General features: G+C 52.8%; 2 protein-coding genes across 9 annotated transcripts in view; one reads left to right on the top strand and one right to left on the bottom strand.

Annotated features, from left to right (window-relative positions):
- Nucleotides 1-20,827, top strand: part of EPB41L1 (erythrocyte membrane protein band 4.1 like 1) — a 139,137-nt gene that overhangs the window by 83,434 nt on the left and 34,876 nt on the right. For 6 of the 8 annotated variants that reach the window (XM_073880477.1, XM_073880476.1, XM_073880478.1 and 3 more), the window contains 12 exons: nt 2,078-2,271; nt 3,317-3,481; nt 5,463-5,567; nt 6,162-6,204; nt 9,650-9,725; nt 12,604-12,822; nt 15,023-15,110; nt 16,195-16,347; nt 17,580-17,677; nt 17,929-18,104; nt 19,653-19,798; nt 20,705-20,740. In XM_073880477.1, the coding sequence (XP_073736578.1) occupies nt 2,092-2,271; nt 3,317-3,481; nt 5,463-5,567; nt 6,162-6,204; nt 9,650-9,725; nt 12,604-12,822; nt 15,023-15,110; nt 16,195-16,347; nt 17,580-17,677; nt 17,929-18,104; nt 19,653-19,798; nt 20,705-20,740 (1,485 nt within the window). In that variant the 5' untranslated portion in view covers nt 2,078-2,091. The remainder of the gene's footprint in view (nt 1-2,077; nt 2,272-3,316; nt 3,482-5,462; nt 5,568-6,161; nt 6,205-9,649; nt 9,726-12,603; nt 12,823-15,022; nt 15,111-16,194; nt 16,348-17,579; nt 17,678-17,928; nt 18,105-19,652; nt 19,799-20,704; nt 20,741-20,827) is intronic. The other 2 variants (XM_073880481.1, XM_073880482.1) reach the window with 1 other exon arrangement.
- Nucleotides 7-367, bottom strand: LOC112827866 (thymosin beta-10-like). Its single transcript, XM_073880279.1, has one exon. It carries the CDS (start codon nt 329-331, stop codon nt 197-199), a length of 135 nt encoding a protein of 44 aa, XP_073736380.1. The 5' UTR covers nt 332-367; the 3' UTR covers nt 7-196.

Raw genomic sequence — 20,827 nt, 5'->3', positions numbered from 1 at the left:
GGGCAAACCGGAGAATTTGGCAGTCCGATTGGGGGGGGGGTCCCCTCAGAGACCCGCAGGCCGGTGGCGTCGGCACGGAGTGCCCGGGTTCACAGCGCAGCTTGTCGCTCGTGTCCGTCTTGCAGGTGGCTCTTCTTCCTCCACATCACGACTGGGGTGTCTCGAAGATGATGGGGGTGGGGAATCCTCTAGGTTCTTAGGAAATTTCACTCCGCTTCTCCTGCTCAATGGTCTCTTTGGTCGGCAGGGTGTTCTTCTCCTGCATCTCCGTTTTCTTCAGCTTGGCCTTTTCGAAGCTGGAGCTTTCCCCCATGTCCGGCTTGTCTGCCATTTTCTTAAAGCGATCCTAGTGGGCAAAGCAAGGCGGTTGGCCGTGGAGTTCCGCTCCGAGCCAGGCGCCTGGTGCTCCCACTTGCGTCGCTGCAGCAAGAGACCCCTCGTCTTACTTCTTAATAGCGGCATCAGTGACAAGAAGCCCTTTCATTTGTGCCTCGAGCCCTGGCTTACAAAGGGTGACCTGTTCAGGGCCCTGCAGTTCTTGTGTGGCCTGATGGGGCACTCAGGGTCCTTGGCTTGCTGGCCAGTGCCCTTCACTTGGGGCTGGCCTGGTGCCGCCTGGAATGCTGGGAGAGAAACTGAAGGAGGCCAAGGGAGTGGGGGGGTAAGGGCTTGGAGCATGTGTGTAGCACAAGGTGGAGCTAGTGTCCGTCTGTCTGTTTGCTCATTGGAGGCCTCCCGTGGTGAATGGGGTTGGGAAGGGGCCTGCCAGGTCTAGCCTGGATCTTTCTCATTTAATATAATGGATTTAGAGGGAGGCTCTGGGCTCGGGTGGGGGGGTTCCTGCCCATTTCCCTGTTCCTCGGGTTTTAGCTCCAAACTTACTTACTTATTTACTTACTTACTTACTTACTTATTTATTTGGATCCACTCTGACTGGGGTCAGGAATAGGTGCTTTTGCTCCCCCCTTAAAAAAAACCCAATTTGTGAGTTATGTGTATTTAAAGTAATAGAAGTAATTCCAAAGCATATAAAGTAAAAAATGAAGTTCCGTTTCTTCGCCCACCCCATGGACCTCCCTCTTTTTCCTCTATCCATTTTTCAGTTATGAAGCTGTCTTAGCAGTTTGGTCAGTATCCTTTCAGATCTTTCACTACACATGTATGAACACAAAGAGGTATTGCTGAGGTTTTTTTTTTTTTTTTAATATAAAAATGGAGCCATGCCATTCTTCCTCCTTTCCTCTCCTTGCATTTTGCTTATGCCAACAGAATGGCTGGGCAGTAGGTCCCTGATTCTCTGAAATCTCATTTCCTGCTCCAAGGGGAAAAGGATAAGAGTAGCCTGTCCCAGAGATAATTTCTCTAAGTCCCATGCTTTTTGGGTGAGTCCCAGTGTGGGGAAGTGACTGCCTTGTGTGTGGCAGACCCGGGGCCCGCGTCCAGGTCTCCTGGCTTATATCATCAGGGCTCTGCGTGTTTTTAATAGTGCTCTCCTGTCTTATCCCTGTAGATCCATTCTGTCAACATCCCTGTGAAGATAGTGGTTCAGGGTTGGGGCATGAAGAGCCTTGCTCAGAGTCAGTGCTGGAAGGGCCCGGAGCCCAGGGCTCTTTTGGTTGAGTTCAGTTTGTCTAGAGTTTTATTGAGCGGCTACTGTGTGCCTGGTGCTGGGGTTGGAGAGACAGCCCAGCCGAGGGCCTGCCCTGAGGGGGCCACTGACTGTCCTTTGTGCTCCTTTGTGCAGAGTGGGGCTCCCTGGGGAGATTCTCATTGTTCCGAGGAGGGTCCCCATTCCAGACCTGGGTGAGAGACTGGAGGAGTCCCTGAAGAGTTCTATGGTCGCAAGAGTGGGAGGGGGTCTGTGACTTCGGCTGCCGCCAGTAACCCCTGACTTCTGCTCTCTCCCCGCCCCCACTTCCTCTGTCCCTCCCTCCCTCCCCCTTTCCTCTCTCCGTGGCTCTTTGTCCATTTGTGTCCATCTGTCTCTCTCCACGTGTGGCTCCTGTCCCCTTTGCTCTGTCCTGTCATATCATCGCTGCCCCTTTCCCGTCATGTGCTCTCCTTCATGCTAATGCAGGCGTGCTGGTCACCATGACAACAGAGACAGGCCCCGATTCTGAGGTGAAGAAGGCTCAGGAGGAGGCCCCACAGCAGCCCGAGGCCGCCGCCGCTGCGACCACCCCTGTGACCCCTGCAGGCCACGGCGGCCACCTGGAGGCCAACTCCAATGAGAAGCACCTGCCCCAGCAGGACACTCGGCCTGCTGGACAGGTGTGTGCCTGAGAGCATGGGCATCCCTCTCCCTGCCCAGCCGTCATCCAGGGCCAGTTCTTAGCGGGGACGGAAGCCGGAAACTGAGATTTATTACTGACTCATTACGTGCCGAGCTCTGTGCTGGGGGCATTGTGGTCACTTTTGTATTTAATTCTCCCAAACCTACGGAGAGTTATATATACATTTTTTAATTAAGTTAGCGCAATGCCCAGCGTGGGGCTTGAACTCACGACCCTGAGATCAAGAGTCACATGCTCTGCTGACTGAGCCAGCCAGGCGCCTCTACGAGAGTGATATTAATTTCCCCATTTTACACTTGGGGAAACAGCGGCTCAGCAGATGAAGTGAGTTACCCAAAGTCACATTGCTATCCAGTGACAGATGGAAATAAAATCTAGATCTGATTCCCCAAACCTGGTTCTTTCAACCTTATTTTCCTATCCCCCGAACCTGCCCATTCTAGCCTGGCAAACCTAGTATGACCCCAGAGCAAAATGCATCACCCTAAATTAGGGACAAGGGACTTGCTGAATCATCTAGATGTCCAATTCACACCTCCCTTCCTTCAGGACAGGCCGAGAGGGCGGGGACTTGGCCAAGGTCGTTAAGGGCACTGGTGGCAGTTAGGACTAGCTGGCAGGGCTCTGACCTCCCTTCCCTCCATTAGATCAGTCCACCAGCTCTCCGCTTCATGCTAGACCAGTGACAGACAGGTAAGGGGGAGGCCAGATGGATGCTCTGAGAACTCACATGCTACTTTGGGGAGCTAGGGCAGCTCTGGATGCTTCCTACCTGCCGAGACTGTCCCCCTGAAGAAGTGACCCCTTCCATGAGCCCACCCAGTTGCACACAGAAGCTCTGGTTCTCCTCCTGTATATACCAACCATAGACGCCGGTCACCCTGGGGGTCGTGGAGGGCCGTGGCTCTCATTTTGGAGACCATGTTAGCCCCAGCTGCTGCATCCTTACTGGGTCTTCATTTGGATGAAAGGCTGTGGTCTCAAGTTCACTGACCAGACTTTTCCCCCTGTTGGACCTACAGAGCCTAGACATGGAGGAGAAGGGGTATGGGGAGGCTGATGGCCTGTCAGAGAGGACCACGCCCAGCAGAGCCCAGAAATCACCCCAGAAGATTGCCAAGAAGTACAAGAGTGCCATCTGCCGAGTCACTCTGCTCGATGCCTCTGAGTACGAGTGTGAGGTGGAGGTAGGGAGCACCCCCCACCACAGGCCCGGTCCCCAGCCGACTGGCCCCAGCGCCAGGGCAGGCTTCTCTGTGCGCTCAGCCTGGGCCAAGCCAGAGAGCGTCCATTCTTCATGGAGGCCTGGACCGACTGCGGCATCCTGGAGAGATGACCTGGCTGGCCCTCCTTTGTACAGATGGTGGCACTGAGGCCTGGAGGGGCTGTTACGATTGCAAATGGAATTAGACGAGGCGCAGGGTTGGCGCCAGGAAAAGGTTTCTCAGGGGGGGCTGTACCTTGGCAAGGAGTCACCGTCTCAGGGCTGATCTCTAGCCCGGTAGGCCTTATGGACTGGGCTCTTCAGTCTCACCTAGCAGACGCTGGTGTTTCAACTAGAATTGTTTTTATGTTTTTATTGGGCGGAGAGAGGGGTCTTCCCTTGTGAATGCCCCTGTCCAGGTCAACAGGACAAACTGGTCACTTGAAGGTTTCACTTCAAGGTCACCCATGGTATGGGTGTCCCCCCCAGGCATAGAGAGGCAGCCCATTGGAAGGACCCTGTCACCTGGGCCACATAGAAATCCCATGGCAGGATCCTGTCCCACCGTGCGTAGCAGGGGCAGACACCTCCTGTCTCGGGTCAGCCCTTCCGGCCCCACATTTGCTATCTCCCTTTCCTATATAGGCTAGGACTCCCGCCCTAATCCTGAGCTCTCACTCACCCCCTTAGAGGGGCCGCCCTGGTCTGGGCACCATTCCTGGCCCTCTCCATGTGTATGGAAGGGTCCAGAGGGTGGCCTTCCCTAAGAGTTACAGGAACCACCTCTCTCTCTCCCTGGTGCCCCCGCCCCCCCCCACCCCAGTCTTAAGGGATATGACTTATTTCCGGGCCCTGGCAGGTTGGGCCCCTCTTCTCTGCAGGGTTGGGTTGGGTTTTGTTTTTGTTTTTTTAATGTCTTTCTTCTATAGAACGATTCCAAGGTGGACATCTTGCCTACTCCTAGGCAAAAGGAAGGGATATCTGTTCTCTCCTACCCACACCAGCCCCAGGATGCTGTTGCAGCTTGTCCCAGGAGAGCGTAGAGGGTTTGGCTGAGGCCAGGTCCATTCTCTCTGAAGGACTCTTCCAGCCTCAGGAATCCCTTGGCTTCCCAAAGCTGCTCTCCACAGTTAGGCCTGTTCCCAGGCCCTGGTGACCGAGCCCAGACCTTGCAGGAACCTCACCCTCTCTCTGGAGTCCCACCCTCTTTGGACAGTGACTGCTTCATGTTCCCCCAGCCTGTGGTCCCTTTATTGGTGCTCATCTTCACACCTGTGGGTTTGGAGTACCCAGCCAGGTTCTGGGCTTTGTCCTTCCGAATCCTCAGACCCACATGGTAGTTCAGAGAGGTACTGAGCCTGGTTGTCTGGGAGTGGTGGGAAAAGGTGGCTCTAACAGTGTTGCTTCCAGCTGAGGCTGATCTGGGCCCCAGCAAGTAAAAACCTTACTTGCTGCCCAGATAGGAGGTGGCACTCCGGGCTGGGCTGCCCTGGATTTCACTCAGACTTCGTGTAAGGGGAGGGCCAGGGAAGGAGAGTCACACTGTGACTGAGTCCTGAGCCCTTCCCTTGTAGCCTGCCCACGTCCCTCATCTTTCAGGTGGCTTTTCTCTCCCTCTTACACCCGAGCTTAGACTTTTGGGTTTCTGCTCCTTGGGTCAAAGTTAACCTCCTTCTCTTAATCTCTGTGAAGGAAGGGGAATCGGTCACCCCCCCACCCCTCCTCCCCAAAGTAGGTTTAAGGTCTAGGAGGACCCCAGGAGGACTTGGCAGAAGGCAGCTGGGGAGCTGGGCATTAGTGTCACCTAGGATCTGGTAGGGCTCTGAGAGCAGGGCGAGGTGGGTGGCAGGAGGGCTGAGATCCTCTTTAGACGCCGGGAGACTCTTGGGGGGTTTCAGGTGGTCCCAGTGGAGCCCCCCCCGAGGTGTGTCCCAGCCTTACAGCCGCTCTGCTCCCCTCTTCAGAAACACGGCCGGGGCCAGGTGCTGTTTGACCTGGTCTGTGAGCACCTCAACCTCCTGGAGAAGGACTACTTCGGCCTGACCTTCTGTGACGCCGACAGTCAGAAGGTATCTGTGCTGGGGGGCAGGGGTTGGCAGGGGAGGCCTGCTGTCGGGGAGACCTCTTGTCTTAGGCCCTCCTAGTCCTGACTGCATCCTGCGCCTTCTGTCGGTACTCAGATCCTCATTAGGCACCTTCTGTTTGCACATAGCCAAGGTTCAGCCAGCCTTATCTGTCTCAGTTCTCTGTCTCTACCCCTCCCACCTAGACCTTTCTTGGCGACCTGCCAGTCACCCCCCAGATGGGTGTCTGGAGAGCCACAGCCTGGCTTCCTGGGGGAACTGAGATACTCACTCCAGCGCCTCTTTTCCACCCCTCGGGAGGCCCCTGTCTGGGTTTCCTCCTTCCCACTGGTCCCACTGCAGCTGCCCATCCCGCTGCCTCAGGGCGGTGCCAGCGCCAGACCCAGGGGCCCAAACCCTGTGGGGAATCTTGGCCTTGGTCCCTCCTCTCCCAGCTCCAAAGGGCCCGGACAGCTCAGCCTGAGAAGGGTGTTCCCTGCCAGGGGCTGTTGACAGGCTATTTCAGGATGTCTCTGTCTCGTAGCCCTATCTGGCCCTCTCCTCCATCTTCCCTCTAAAGAACCCTGTCTTCTGTTTCAGAACTGGCTGGATCCCTCCAAGGAAATCAAGAAGCAGATCCGGAGTGAGTGGCCTGTTGTGGTTGGGAATGCTGTGGAAGGGAGGGTGGGGGCTCCAGGCTGCAGGAGCCCCAGGTGTGCTCTTCCCTCTTCCTTGGGGAAGTGCATTCGGACCCATGAGTTCATTTGCTCTGCACAGCAGATCTGGGGGAAGGCAGGGCATTGCCTTCTAAATGAAAACCTAAAGTAGGAACAAGAGAAGTGACCATCTAGAGTCACATAGCAGGTTAGCAGAGGAATCATAGATGCATTCAGGATGGCAGCTCTAGAAGGGACCTGCAGAATCATCTAGGACAAGGGGACATATTGATGGCCTGCAGACAGCCTCCTTCCTGTCCAACGGGTGTAGACTTCTGTGATGGGTGACCCTTGACTCAGCTCGGAATCCTCATCCGCACAGCACTGCAGACCACTGCCCACGGATAGGAGTTAACACGTTAGGGAAAAGCAAGGCCTGTGCTGGTCTGGGTCATCTTCTCTGTTTAACAATGGGGTGACTGTAGGCCCAGAGAGAGGCAGTTGCTTACCTAAAGTCACAGAGTGAACTATTGGCCAAGCCAGATCTTTAGCCCTGGCCTCCCAACACCATCCTGCTCTCTTTTCAAGGCCTGGAGTGAAGAGACAACCTGTTCTTTCTGGCCCAGAGAGGAAAGGCATATTGCGAGGGGTGGAGCAGCCTTCTAATGGCAGAAGGGGGGAGGTAGGTGGCCTGAGCCAGGGGGCATATAGTGGGTGGAGACCTGGAGCCTAGAAGCAGACATGCCTCCACTGGGAGCCCCTCCCCCTTGGCTGTGCTTGGACTCCCTGGTCCCTGGGGCTGGAAAGCAGAGCCTGTTGCCATGACAACAGGCAGCTGGGCCCAGGGATGCTAGCTGACTCTCCGGGAGAGGCTGGAGGGATTCTTCCTGGAGGCTCCTGTCAGTTGAAGACAAAGAGGCAGGCACACAGAGCCCACTCCTCTGGGCCTGACAGGGTCCTAGACCTGGGCTTCAGGCTGTCCCTAGGAGTCCCAGCCCAGCTGGGAGGCCCGCCTCTCATGCCTGAAAGAATTGGAACACATACAGGCAGCCGAGTGTGCAGTTTGAGGAGGACTGGGAGCTTGGGAAGGAGAAGCAGACAGCAGAATCCTTGGAGCTCAGCATCTTTCCCCAGAGCAGGGAGTTGGTCCCCCATCTCTGCGGCCCCGGCCAGCACAGCCCGGGCGTGGGGAATGGTTGCCGCTTGTGGCCACCTCCACTCACGGAGGAGCAGGCCTGCCCCCTTCAGCAGAGCCAGAGTCTCCGTCCCTACCCCTGGGACTTCTACACATTCATCTTTGTTCTGCCTTCTGGGGCCCCTGTGGAACAATTTTTTTTTTAAGATTTTATTTTTAAGTAATTTCTACACCCAGCATGGGGCTTAAACCCACAGCCCCGAGATCCAGAGTCGCATGTTTCACTGACTGAGCCAGCCGGCCACCGCACCATTGTTTGCTCCTTTCTTTGTGACAGCCCCTCAGCCTCCTGAAGGAGGCGCCACCCTGTGACCTGGGCTTCAGAGCTGGGTCTGTTTTCTCCCAAATCTCAGTGCCCATCACCGAGGGCACTGGGGGCACCTCTCTGGGCTCCTGCTTCTCATTGGCAAGTAGATTAGTGATTCACAAGGCGAGGGTGCCGGTTATGTATGGACAGCACCTGGCACATGGTAGGTGCTTTCCTGAGGTAGTCTGGTGTGATGGTTGAAAGACAGACACGGGAGCCAGACTGCCTGGATTTGAATCCTGACTCCAAGACTACTTACCTCTAGGGTTGTTGTGCAGGGTAAATGAGCTATTCTGTGTACAGCACCTAGAATGATGCCTGCACATAGCAGCGCCCGGTACATATTATCTGTTATTATTATTACTACTGCTACTACTATTATTTCTGAGACAAGGATTGTTCTCCTTGAGGCTGCTTTTCAGTCAGCTGTGGTCAGGAGCCCAGGTTCTGGGGTCAGATGACTAGAGGTTACATCCCCATTCTCCACCGCTGACTAGCTCAGCGATCCCAGGAGGGTGACTTACCCCCTCAGAATCTTCATCTGTAAAAGGAAAGGTTTACCTCAGGATCATCATGAAGATCAGACTCCTCCAGGTGCACGTAAAGTCCCTAGCAAGTGAAGTAACCAGCACCTAGTAAGTGCTGGAGATGCTTCAGCTGTATGGGGAAGGTGGTGATGACCAGAGGGACAAGAACAGTAGTGACCGCGTGGCCTCCAGCCCTTCGTGACCATGGTCCTGCCCAGGCTGGGCCTTGCAGAGCCGCAGGGGTGGTCTGCCCATTGTTCTAGATTGCAGCCTTTCCCCAAGGCCTCCTCTCATGTGGTCATCCCTTCTCTTGGCCTGCAGAGCTTGTTTCCAGCTAAAGCCGCAGCCTTAATTTCTCTCTGTACCTACATGTGTACCCTTGATTGTTTGTATCTCAGGGTGAGGTTAACATGTATCCCTGTGAAACGCCCTTTGCTACTTTCCACTCATTACATTTGCCTTTTAGGTCTTGCTTATAACCCCATTCTGCCATCCGAGATGGAGTCGACCCCACATAGGGCAGAGTCTTACCGAGGGTGTTCCTAGGAACCATAATTTGGCAGGATGCCCCATGAGAAATGGACACAGCAGGCCAAATAAGTTTGGGAAACCCCTAAATATTTGCATGTCCCGTTTAGAGGGGTGCAGTTTGCAATGGCACGGTGGGGGCTCCGAGAAGTCCAAAGTTAGGGAACCCATTTATTTATTTTAAGATTTATTTGTTTATTTTAGAGGGGGGAGAGGCAGAGAGAGAAGGAGAGAGAGAGAATCTCAAGCAGATTCCCCACTGAGTATGGAGCCTGACGTGGGGCTCAATCCCAGGGCTCCGAGATCATGACCTGAGCTGAAACCAAGAGCTAGACACTCAACTGACTGAGTCACCCAGGCACCCCAGGGAACCCACTTAATGTGACTTGTTTTCTTCCCACGAACATCCCGTGGCATAGACTTTGGTGTGGAGGAGGGAGCACGAGCTCTGGAGCCAGGAGGCTGGGGTCTGAACCCCAGCATTGCTGCTTCCTAGCTCAGTGATCTTGGTCTGGCCACTTTACGGCCTGGGCCTCAGTGTCCTCATTTGCAAAATGGGGATGATCATCAGACTTACTCATAGGGTTGTTGCAAGGTTTACTGAAGTGATGTTTGTGATGACCAGTAGGGCTGGCATGCACCACTGAATTTCTTTCTTTCCACCTTCCTTCCCGCTGCTATGTCACAAGTCTTTCAACCTGGGCCTCAGTCTACTCATCTTTCAAGTGGGAATAATATTTCAGGCTTCCTGACTGGATTGTCCTGGAATTATAGATACGAGAAAACCCTGAGGAATTGCCCATGGGATGGTGCATCCGGGCCACCCACTGGGGTGATGGAGCCTCTCTGATTGTCCCCCTATTTACTCCTCTCAGGCAGCCCTTGGAATTTTGCCTTCACAGTCAAGTTCTACCCCCCTGACCCTGCCCAGCTGACAGAAGACATCACAAGGTGAGGGCTGTGGAGGGGGCGTGGGCGTGCTGGCCATGTGACCAGAAATGAGGACACCTGGGGCTGGTAGGCACGGGGCAGTACATGAGGGCAGTTGCAAACTCAGATGCCCAGCGAGGCCAGGCAGACAGCATCGACAAAGGAAGCTGACCCAGCGCAAGAGGAGGTGGCACAAACACAGCGGTCAGTGACGTCCCAGGCAGCATCGGGACCCATTTCACTGATTGGAATTGAAATTCAAGAGGACACGCGCCATCTCAAACAATTGCTCTTCGGCTCCAGCCATCCCTGCCTTGTGGGAACCGGGCCCCTTGTTGAAGTAAAGCTAGAGATTTGAGAGTAAAATCCACAATTTTTAAATATTGGCAACTAATTCAGACTTTTTAAAAACATGGTGGAGGCCATCTCTGGTTGGGACAAGTCAAACACGTCACGTTCTGAATGGACCACCATTTTACTTAGGGGATAAGGAGGGAGTAGAGCACAGATGCCTTTGCAGGAAGGAATTTGGTCCCACAAGCTGCCCTGTGTACCTGTCAGGCATGTAAGGGTCAGATTAGACCGTAACCCCCTTGCCCCCCATGGAGGCAAGCCTGGGCTGCTGGGCTGAACATGGATTGTGTGTACAATCTCATTGTGCCTCAGGGCCAGTAAATAATGTGGCTTGAAGGGTGGAAGGGGTGCAAAGCATTCTCGAGAATGAGAACTTCTGTGGGGCTCATCCTGCCTCTGGAATCAGAACAGGGAGAGGCCCTTCTCTTTATCTAAGCCCCTTCCAAAGAGACAGTCTCACTTCATGATATCCGGGGGTCGTGTCATCCATGTGCGGGGCCCTACACGCCACCAACAATAAGATGTGGGCTTGGAGTTATTCCTGCAGCAGGGGAGGGGCTCTTAAGCCAGCCTCTCTCTCTCCTGTTGGGTCCCTCCTGAATGTTGGCTGCCTGTTTGCCAGGCAACAGGCCGCAGTCACGATGCCGACTTTGACCTTGGGGGATAATACAGATGTCCGTGGGATAGATCAGACCTGAAGCCTTGGCCTCATTAGCCCTGCTCTAACTCCTAGGGTCATCTTATTCAGCAACAGGGTCTCAACTTCGTTTCCAGGAGGGCTGAGAGCTGTAGACTGGCTTAATCCCCGTCCCTCTGGTCTTACCCACTAGTATCTTTCCTCTTTGTGCTAGACCCTGGGCATTGGGCTTCTGGGGACACAGGAGGGAAATTAGCCCTGCTTAGCATGGATGACCTCAGGGAATGGGGTGGTAGTAGCAGCTGATTTAGTCAAAAATATTCAGGCCCAAAATAAACTGGTCAGAATGACAAATTGATTGAAATGAAATATTGGTCAGGGTGTTTGGCAGTGATTTTCGAATTTTTAGACTTGAACAAAATGCCCTTAAGCCTACACTTGGTGCCTGTGATGTTTGAGCTGCTACTGATTCTGAGCCTATGCCTTCGCCCTGAGCAGTCACTGAGGCTGCACGTACTTTTTGCCAGAGCTTCATGTCATGGAGTAGTAAAAATTATACTGAGTAAAAAGCACTTAAAAGGAAAAGAAATAGGCAATTGGAAACAATGGTGAAACATGGCAAAATGGGCAGGGAGGCATCACTGGCTGAGGCTGAATTGAAACTTTTTTTTTTAATGCAGTAACCGAAAAAGCAATTAAAAAATGGTTTAAAATGGATCAAAAATTATAAAATCATCCAAGTGTGCATAAAGTTATAAAAAATAATATCCTTATGGTTGGAGATGTTTCTTTTTTTTTTTTTAAGATTTTATTTATTTGACAGAGAGAGACAGAGCGAGAGAGGGAACACAAACAGGGGGAGTGGGAGAGGGAGAAGCGGGCTTCCTGCTGAGCAGGGAGCCCGACGCTGGGCTCGATCCCAGGACCCTGGGATCATGACCTGAGCCAAAGGCAGACGCTTAACGACTGAGCCACCCAGGCTCCCCTGGAGATGTTTCTTTTAAAGCAATTTGTTTTTAGACAATTCACTTAGAGCTGGAGGCAAAATTAAAAAGTTTTGAGAAACACTGGTGACCAGGTTTGTCCTCACTGTGGAATGTGGTGCAGAAGTTAAAGTGAATGAGTGCTGATATGGAAGGGCACTAGGCGCATGAAAAAGCAAGCTGGAGAGTAAGATGTACCATTTGATCCTGTGTGCATGTTAAAAACACCCATGAATCAAAACACATGCATTTCTATATCATGGGGGAAAAAAGGTCAAAACACCGCCTGGAGAATAGGGGTGACCTCTGGGGGAGGGGACTAGGGCTGAGAATGGACGTCGAGAGGAAATTTAGAATCACCTCTAAATGTTTCCATTTGTTCCACAATAAGAATATAGTTAATTGTATGATTAAAAATACATGACATTAAAAAAAATGGCTAACAGCAAAGTAGTCCTACTTAGCTTGAAAATGAGTTAGAAATTTCAAATGTTTCCACAGTAGGAGAAATCCCTCAAAGTTAGAAATTAACAAAATGCTGAAAGGCACGTGGAATGGGACAAAACCGTCTTCTAGGACACACCCAAATCAACACCTGAAATGACAGTGTCAGGAACGTTCCTGTTCTACTGAGCTGAGTGTTGGTAGTTTGGTTTTTTTTTTTTTAAAGATTTTATTTATTTGACAGAGCACAAGCAGAAGGAGAGAGAGGGAGAAGCAGGCTCCCTGCTGAGCAAGGAGCCTGATGTGGGACTCGATCCCAGGACCCTGGGATCATGACCCGGGTCGAAGGCAGCCGCTTGACCCACTGAGCCACCCAGGCGTCAGGTGGTTTGGTTCTGATGGATGAGGGGGTGGGCAGCGGTGCTGGTGGCATCTAGGGAGGGAGTGGGGCCCGTGCCCATGGCCACTCTCCCCTCTCCAGATACTACCTGTGCCTGCAGCTGAGGGCGGACATCATCACGGGCCGGCTGCCATGCTCCTTTGTCACACATGCCCTGCTGGGTTCCTACGCCGTGCAGGCGGAGCTGGGCGACTATGACGCCGAGGAGCACGTAGGCAACTATGTCAGCGAGCTCCGCTTCGCCCCCAACCAGACCCGGGAACTGGAGGAGAGGATCATGGAGCTGCACAAGACGTACAGGTGAGGGGCCTCTGCCCAGGGCCTCCCCTGGCTTCTCAGCTGTCGACTAGGGCCCCAGGTGCTGGGCTGTAAGCGCCCCACCTGACTCTGGCCCTGACCGGACCGGAGGTGCATCTGAGAGCCAATCATCTCAGCCCACTGGGTCTCTAACAAATGGAAATGGTAGTCACTAGCTGTCTCGGTCTTGGTGTAAAACTTAAAAGTTTGCCCTCTGAAGCCGGACTGCCTGGGTTCACATTCTTGGCTCTGCCACTTTCTAACCAGGGGATCGGGGTGGGTCATTTCAGTTCCTCATCTGTTCAGTGTAGGCGCTAATAGAACCTGCCTTAGCACTGTTGGGGGCTACATGGCACATAGTACAGAGATACCACGTATTTATTGTTGCTCTGTGATCTTAGGGGTTGAATAGTTGATTGTGCAACAGAAAGCACCGTATTCTTGGAGTTAGAAGATAACTAACCTGATGGGCCATCATAGGGCTGACTGACTTGTCAGCCCCATTTTTCACATGCACATGTACGGATTTAGATGATCCGTCTGTCTTAGCTGTTGGTATTTGGGGCAGGAGAATTCATTGTGCGGGATGTTTGGCATCCCCGGGCTCCAGGCATTAAATGCCCCTAACACCCTCTCAGCCATCGTCATAACTAAAATGCCCCTCTCCCATTCCCAAATGCCACTGTGAGGTTGGTACCATCCCTGGGCAGGGGTGGGGTGGGGGGGGTTGGGGGGGAGGTTTCCCCTGGAACTAAATGGTCTTTAGGATCCCTTCAAGTGGGAAGTGCTTTGGGCTCTGAGTCCAGGGTCGTTATGGGCACCCAGTGTGACCAATGATGTGAAGTGCGTCAGGAGCTGTAAAGTGTGTCCATGTGAGGGGGTGGGTATGGTGAAGTTATCGTATCGCTAATGAGGATGGGAGGCCTGAGGGGGGTTGGGCCTGGGGAGGAAGCGGAGGGCCAGATGTGGAGGGATCATGTACAGGGGGAAGAGAACCTGCTGGGGTGTGACGGAATGCTAGGTCCCCAGGGGCAAGTGTGTCTCTCAGAGACTTTGCACACCAACTCTGACTGGTTAGCAGCGGCTGTTGTCGTTTTGTGTTGAGCAGGACACTGAAATCATTCGGCTGGTTAGCACTGTTGGCTGGGGCTCAGGAATAGGGAGGGATGGCCTGCCTGCTGTCTGTCATCCCTGCCATAGGTAGCAAGATGTGGGAGGGATTTGTAAGAGTCCTAATAACTCAGAGAAAGAAGCTCGTATATGGGTGGAGAAAGGCAATGGCCATCCCTTTAGCTTTTACAGCTCTTTTTGACTGAAAGCACATGGACACCTAGTGTCCAGGCATCTCCCGCGGCCACTCATGGAGGCAGACAGAGCAGAAGACCGCGAGGCCCAGGGGATATGACGCAGATGCAAGGGAAGAGGTTGGGAAGGAGCACATACTCTGGAGCCACATTGTCTGGATTCAAGTCCCGACTCTGCTACTGAATAGTTGTGTGGCCTGAGGCGAGTCGTTCAGCCTCTCCATGCTGGTTTCTTTATAAAGTGGGAATAATGAGGACACCGACCTTACACCACCCTCACTGTTATGAGGATTCGGTGAGTTCATGCCCATGAAGGGTTTGGAACTGTGACCAGCACATCATGCTCACTAAATGTTTGCTGTGGCTTAAATGGAAGATGTACGGTTCCCCGGCAGCCAAAGCAAAGAAGGAACTTGATGAATTACGTAACTCGCTTGTCAGAAAGGAGAATGTGCACCTGCTCCTCAGGGGGAGATTAAGTGGTTTCTGATAGAAAATTCTGAGAGAAATGTCTTATGTGGGTCATCATTTAGGAGCCCCTGGGTGATTATAACGAACCATGGCTTCCACGACGGCTTCGCAGCCACAGAGAATTAGAATCTATGGCTCACATTGAATTCTGTGGCAGAATGAAGCAGAAATTCCGGCTCCCAGCTCATCCCTTGAATACTTCCTTGAGGAGACAGGACTAGACCTGAGCTTTGACACCAGGAGGGGGTTGGGTGGAAGGAAGTGAGGGCTGAGAGCAGAGGGGAGGGACTGCGAGAGGCCTAGCCATATGCCTACTCCAGAACGTTTACCTTCCTAGAAGCACAGGTTCTGATCATGGCCACCTTCAGCCAGCAAGTCTTAGGCCTGGGCCTTTTCATGGCTGCCTGTGATCATGTTCTTTCCTTTAGGGGCATGACTCCAGGAGAAGCAGAAATCCATTTCTTAGAGAACGCCAAGAAGCTTTCCATGTATGGAGTAGACTTGCACCATGCTAAGGTACTGCTGGGCCCCGGAGTCCCCCTAGCATCTTGGGGGGGGTGTCCCTCGTGCTTTAGAGGGCTTGGTGCGCCAGACCCTGTGTTCCCACCAACCTGAAGCCTTTTATAGTCATATTTCTCATTCCTCAAAGTTCTGTCACCCTTTATCTTCCCATAATCTTTATAACTTTTCTAAATTCATATTATATTATGAACCTGTTTGTACCACCACTAGATTGGGAGCATCATGAGGGAAAGACACAGGCTTTATTTTTTTTTTTACCATGATGTAATTTTATTTATTTAGTTTGTAAACCAAGTTTTTTAATATTTAAATTCAATTAATTAACATATAGTGTATTATTAGTTTCAGAAGTAGAGTTCAGTGAGTCGTCAGTCTTATATAACACCCAGTGCTCATTACATCACGTCTCCTCCTTAATGTCCATCACCCAATTCCCCCATCCCTCCACCCCCCTCCCCTCCAGCAACCCTCAGTGTGTTCCCTATGATTAAGAGTCTCTTACGGTTTGTCTCCCTCTCTGGTTTCATCTTGTTTTATTTTTCCCTCCCTTCCCCTATGATCCTCTGTTTTGTTTCTTAAATTCCACATATGAGTGAAATCATTTGGTAATTGTCTTTCTCTGATTGACTTATTTTGCTTAGCGTAATACCCTCTAGTTCCATCCATGTCGTTGCAAATGGCAAGATTTCATTTTTTCTGATGGCTGAGTAGTATTCCATTGTATATATATACACCGCATCTTCTTTATCCATTCATCAAGACATAGGCTTCAATTTATTTCTATATCCTTAGCACATAGCACATGGCCTAGCACCACATAGGTGCCACTAAATGTTTGTCAGTGAATCGGTGATTGAGTGATTGACAGAATGATCAAATGAGGAACGGGGTGAATGGCTGACAAAACGAATGACTGAATGACTGAATGACTGTGTGAGATTGGTCAGGGGCCTCCCCAGAGTGTAGGCTCTGACCCTCATCCTGAGGGCTCATCAGAAGCAGAGCTCAGGGAGGGGTTTCGGGGTGCGTGGCAGGTGTGGACCCTAGGCCTGCCATCCGATGGTGTCTTCTCATGCAGGACTCCGAGGGCATCGACATTATGTTAGGAGTCTGTGCCAATGGCCTGCTCATCTACCGGGACCGGCTGAGAATCAACCGCTTCGCCTGGCCCAAGATTCTCAAGATCTCCTATAAGAGGAGTAACTTTTATATCAAGATCCGGCCTGGGGAGGTGAGCCTGCCTTGGGAACCCCTCCTTCTCCCTGGAATTGGCTAGAACGGAGAGGATCCTGACTGCTGAGCCTGGTTTTTTTCCTACTTAGGATACATGGAGAAGTTGCTAGGGGACTGGGTAAGGCTGGGGCTCTCTACATAGACTTCATGGCTTAGGTGTGTGCCTACCCACAGACAACACACACACACGGGCAGTACACACAGAGACACACACGGGAGCACACGTGTAAAGATAACCACATATATTCAGGTTACACAGATAGTGAATACCTGTCCATCCATGTCAATTTATCTGCTTACATGTAGTATTCAAGTATGTACACATGCCAAAACACACAACACATATGTCCAGCCTCCACACCTCATCCGTCAAAAAGTCCGTTGGTTTGTACCTCTAGAATAAATGCAAACCCATCCGCTTCTGTCTTTCTCCGTTGCCCCAGCCACCAACCGCCACCATCTCTCACCTGCGTCTCTATAAGGTACCTCTCCCTGGTCCCCCTGCCTCCATTGTCATGTTAGGCCATTTTTCTCATAACTGCTAAGGAGAGCTTAAAAGTCCCTTCCATCAGATCACTATCCCCCATTTCCACTCCTGCCTTAACCCTTTCAAGAGCTCTCTGGCTCGTGGGCTACTATCCGAACGCCACATGTGGCCCAGCTGCGTCTTGCACGTATCTGTGCCCCCCACACACTGTGCTTCGGCTCTTTTGGCCTTCCCTGACTTCCTAGGATGAGCCAAGCTCTTTCCTGCCTCCAGCTTTTTGCTTTTGATGTTCCCTTTACCTGAAATTCTCTTCCCTGCCTTCTCACATAGCTGGTTCCTTTCCCATCCTTCAGATGTCTGCCCAGAGATCACCTGTTAGAGGGCATCCCCTGATCACCCTTTCTAAGACAGATCCTGACCCCTGCACCTGCCCAGATACTCTGTCACACCACACGTCTCTGTTCATTCCCTTCATGCCCCCTTATCAGTGTCTGAACTGATCTTGTTTACTAATTTATTATCAGAGCACCCCTTCCCCGTCCCTGAGAATCTTCCGTCTTGGTCACCATGGTGTCTCTGTTGCTTAGCACTGGACCTGGCTCAGTCCACTTTATTGAATAAATGAGTGAATAAATGAATAAACAGGCCAGAGTCACTCATGCCTGAGAAGAGGTTCAGAAAGGATGGACCAGGGGCGAGAGAGCCCAGGCCTTGCTTCTAACCCACCCTCCTTGGTTTTGCAGTATGAGCAGTTTGAGAGCACCATTGGCTTTAAGCTCCCAAACCACCGGTCAGCCAAGAGACTGTGGAAGGTCTGCATAGAGCACCACACATTCTTCCGGTGAGCCTGCCCCTGGGGTGGGGGTCACAGGGCATGCGCAGAGGCCAGGAGTGTACACGTATGCTCCGGGAGGGGGGAAGCAGGAGAAGGAGCTAGGAGGGAGGGACTCCAGGAAAGCCCCCCTCCCCAAGTCTCTCCTTTTGTGGGTCACTTCGAGTTGTAGCTGGTGGGACAGTGGGCTGAAAGGCCAGCTCTGGTCCAGCCTTGGGCCCGGCAAGGTAGGTCTAATCCCCCTCCTCCCTCCACTGCAGGCTGGTGTCACCCGAGCCCCCGCCCAAGGGCTTCCTGGTGATGGGCTCCAAGTTCCGATACAGTGGGAGGACCCAGGCGCAGACCCGCCAGGCCAGCGCCCTCATTGACCGGCCCGCACCCTTCTTCGAGCGTTCCTCCAGCAAACGGTACACCATGTCCCGCAGCCTTGATGGAGGTATGCCCCAAATTGGAGGTGTGGGGGAAAGGGTGGTGTTTAGAGGGAAGTGGGGGCGTGCCAGCTTCCCTGGGATGAGCGCTGAAAGTGGTGGACACCTCACCAGTTGATTTGCAGCAGGCCCGGTGGCCCAGGAGCACTGTTGCCCCCAGGCAGCTCTCGGCGGTCTCGCCCAGCCTACAGCATTACTCCCACTGGAACGTGACATTGCCACTCTCTTTTGAAGGATAGGTAGGAGTTTTCCAGGTGATCAGGAGAGTCTGATACTCTCCCTGCAGTATGAAGGTGAGACCTGTCCCAGGATTCCTTGACTATGTTGGGAAGACATGCAGTTCTGCAAAGGTCCATTTGAGGCTGAGGAAGCTCCTTATTCTCCTTGAGGGGGCACAGGGCTGAGAACTAGGATTTATGCAAAGGGAAAGTACAGTCTCTCTGTTCTCCCCTGCAGCTTCCATTACTATGCCAGGGCCTAAACGAAGCCCAGATTGTGCAGGGTAGCAAAGATTGGTCTAGAGCTGGCGAGGCTCATCCAGGAAGAACCAGAAGCCTGGACTCTAAACCAGGAGACCTGGGTCTTTGTCCTGATTCACCAAAAGGTCATCAGTGGGACCTTCCCCCTCTCGGAGCCTCAATTTGTCCTTTGTAAAATGAGGATAAGGATTCCCATTCTAGCCATCAACACAGAGGTTTGTGTGGATCAAATGAAATAATATGCATAAACGGGCACTTGGCAGAGTGAATATATATGAATAGAAAGGCTAATTATTCTCTTTTAATCTAGGCCAATCCCAAGGATAATCTGTGCTCTGGTCATTTTAATTCTGTGTTTTCCAGCCATTTTTTCCCACCAAGACATAATCCATGGGCACAGTCTGGGTCGTGCCCAGTGCCTAGTGTAAAGCCTGTCATTCCATCCCTTTCTCTCCTATTCAGAAAAGTACTTTGGAATGCCAGTGGGTGAGAAGGATGTCCGGAGTCCCCTTGAACTTTCCCTGATTTATAAAGGGGCTAAATTATTTGCAGATCTCAGAACTTTAGCTGTCACTGGTAAAGGCTAATTTCACAATAGCTCTGTACTGCTACGTAACGGTCAAGCGAGTATTCTGTCACAACCACAACAAAAACACACCTGTGGAGCAGCCTTGATTGAATTGGCTTGCTCTGTGCCAGGCTCTCTTCTAAGTATTTACACACATGAGCTTATTCATTCCTCCCCCAGCTGTCTGAAGGAGGTATTGTTTATAGATGAGGAAACCGAGGCCCAGAGAGATTGTGTAACTTACCCAAGGTCACACAGCCAAGAAGCGATGGATTTGAGATTCGAACCTGGGGCACTGGCTGTAGAAGTCAGGAGTGGGGGCCGGGGCTGGGAGGCCGCTCTGTGACCTGGACAAGGCTACCTCCCCTCTCTGTGTGCTGGCTCCTTATCCCCGACATGTTGGGGCTGCTCCACTCCAACCATGGTTGGGCGGGTGGCAGGACTGGCTCCCTGTCCGTCCCCCTGGGAGAGGTCTCACCCGGCCACCCGGCCATGTTTGCCCATTTTAGCGGAGTTCTCCCGCCCAGCCTCGGTTAGTGAGAACCATGACACGGGACCTGACGGTGACAAGCAGGAGGATGGCGAGTCTGGGGGTAGGCGGTCAGAGGCCGAGGAAGGAGAGGTCAGGACCCCCACCAAGATCAAGGAGCTAAAGGTAGGAGCCTGGCTTTCTCAGACCCTCTGACCTGGGATCAGGAGGCTGATTTTGGATCTCGCCTCGGCCTTGGCCTTGAGGTGTTCCTGGCTGTGGGGGAGCACCCTCATTATGGGATGCACCATGGGAAGGACCTTGCCCAATACCTCAGTATCCCCTGGTGGTGGGTGGTAGGCATGCTGCCCACCCTGCACCCTTCCGCTCTCTTTGTCCTACTTTCCCACAGGGGCACTCTGTCCCCTAGAGGACTCCAGCCTCCTCTTGCCCACTCTTAAGTTGCCCCTTTGACTGTGATCTTCATCCGCATGGCCCCCTTCCTCCCCAGAGCATGACGGGGCGTCCCTGTGGGCCTTCACCAGGATGAGGTTCAGGTGTGTCCCCTCCTGCTGCCCCACGCATTTCCCACATACCTGTGCACACATCGTGAGGACACACGCGGCCTCAGACTAGCATGCATTCACTCGGAGCTATAGACCCCTCTTAGAGTGGGGGCATGCGTCCAGATGTGCAGGCAGCATGCACGCACACGGCCATGGGTGCACACGGGTATAGCGTGTTTCCATCAGGCGGTTGCAGCTTGGAGCACGGGCCCCTGAACACACATGCCGACCGCAGAGGCATGAATACCCAGAGCCCGCAAGTCCCTTCTACTGAGTGTGACTGCCTGCTTTGCCACCAGTCCCCCGGCCCCCTTCTTCACCTCCCCGGGCCTGCTCCCTGCCTCCCACCCTGCCCCTTCTGGCTACTTTACTGCCCCACGGGTGGTCCACCAGCTTCCCTGGCCTCTGCTCCCTGGGAGAGAGCCCTCTGGGCTACCTACTACACCGTACTGGGCCAGTGCGGTGCCTCTAACCCGTTTGCTGTACTGACCCTGCTGGTTCCTTCCCTCCTCCCGCATCTCACTAGCTGGAGCAGGAAACCACGCCGAGACACAAGCAGGAGGTACTGCATGGGACCCGTCACCACTTACCTAGCCATTCAGATCCCCAGCTCATTTGTCACCATCCCATAGTCCACCCCAGGCCCATG

This window comes from Callorhinus ursinus, unplaced genomic scaffold (genome assembly GCF_003265705.2).
Source record: "Callorhinus ursinus isolate GAN/ISIS: 27379988/994484 unplaced genomic scaffold, GSC_fseal_2.0 scaffold38, whole genome shotgun sequence".
Classification (NCBI taxonomy): domain Eukaryota; kingdom Metazoa; phylum Chordata; class Mammalia; order Carnivora; family Otariidae; genus Callorhinus; species Callorhinus ursinus.
This window is presented reverse-complemented; position numbering and strand designations above follow the sequence as displayed.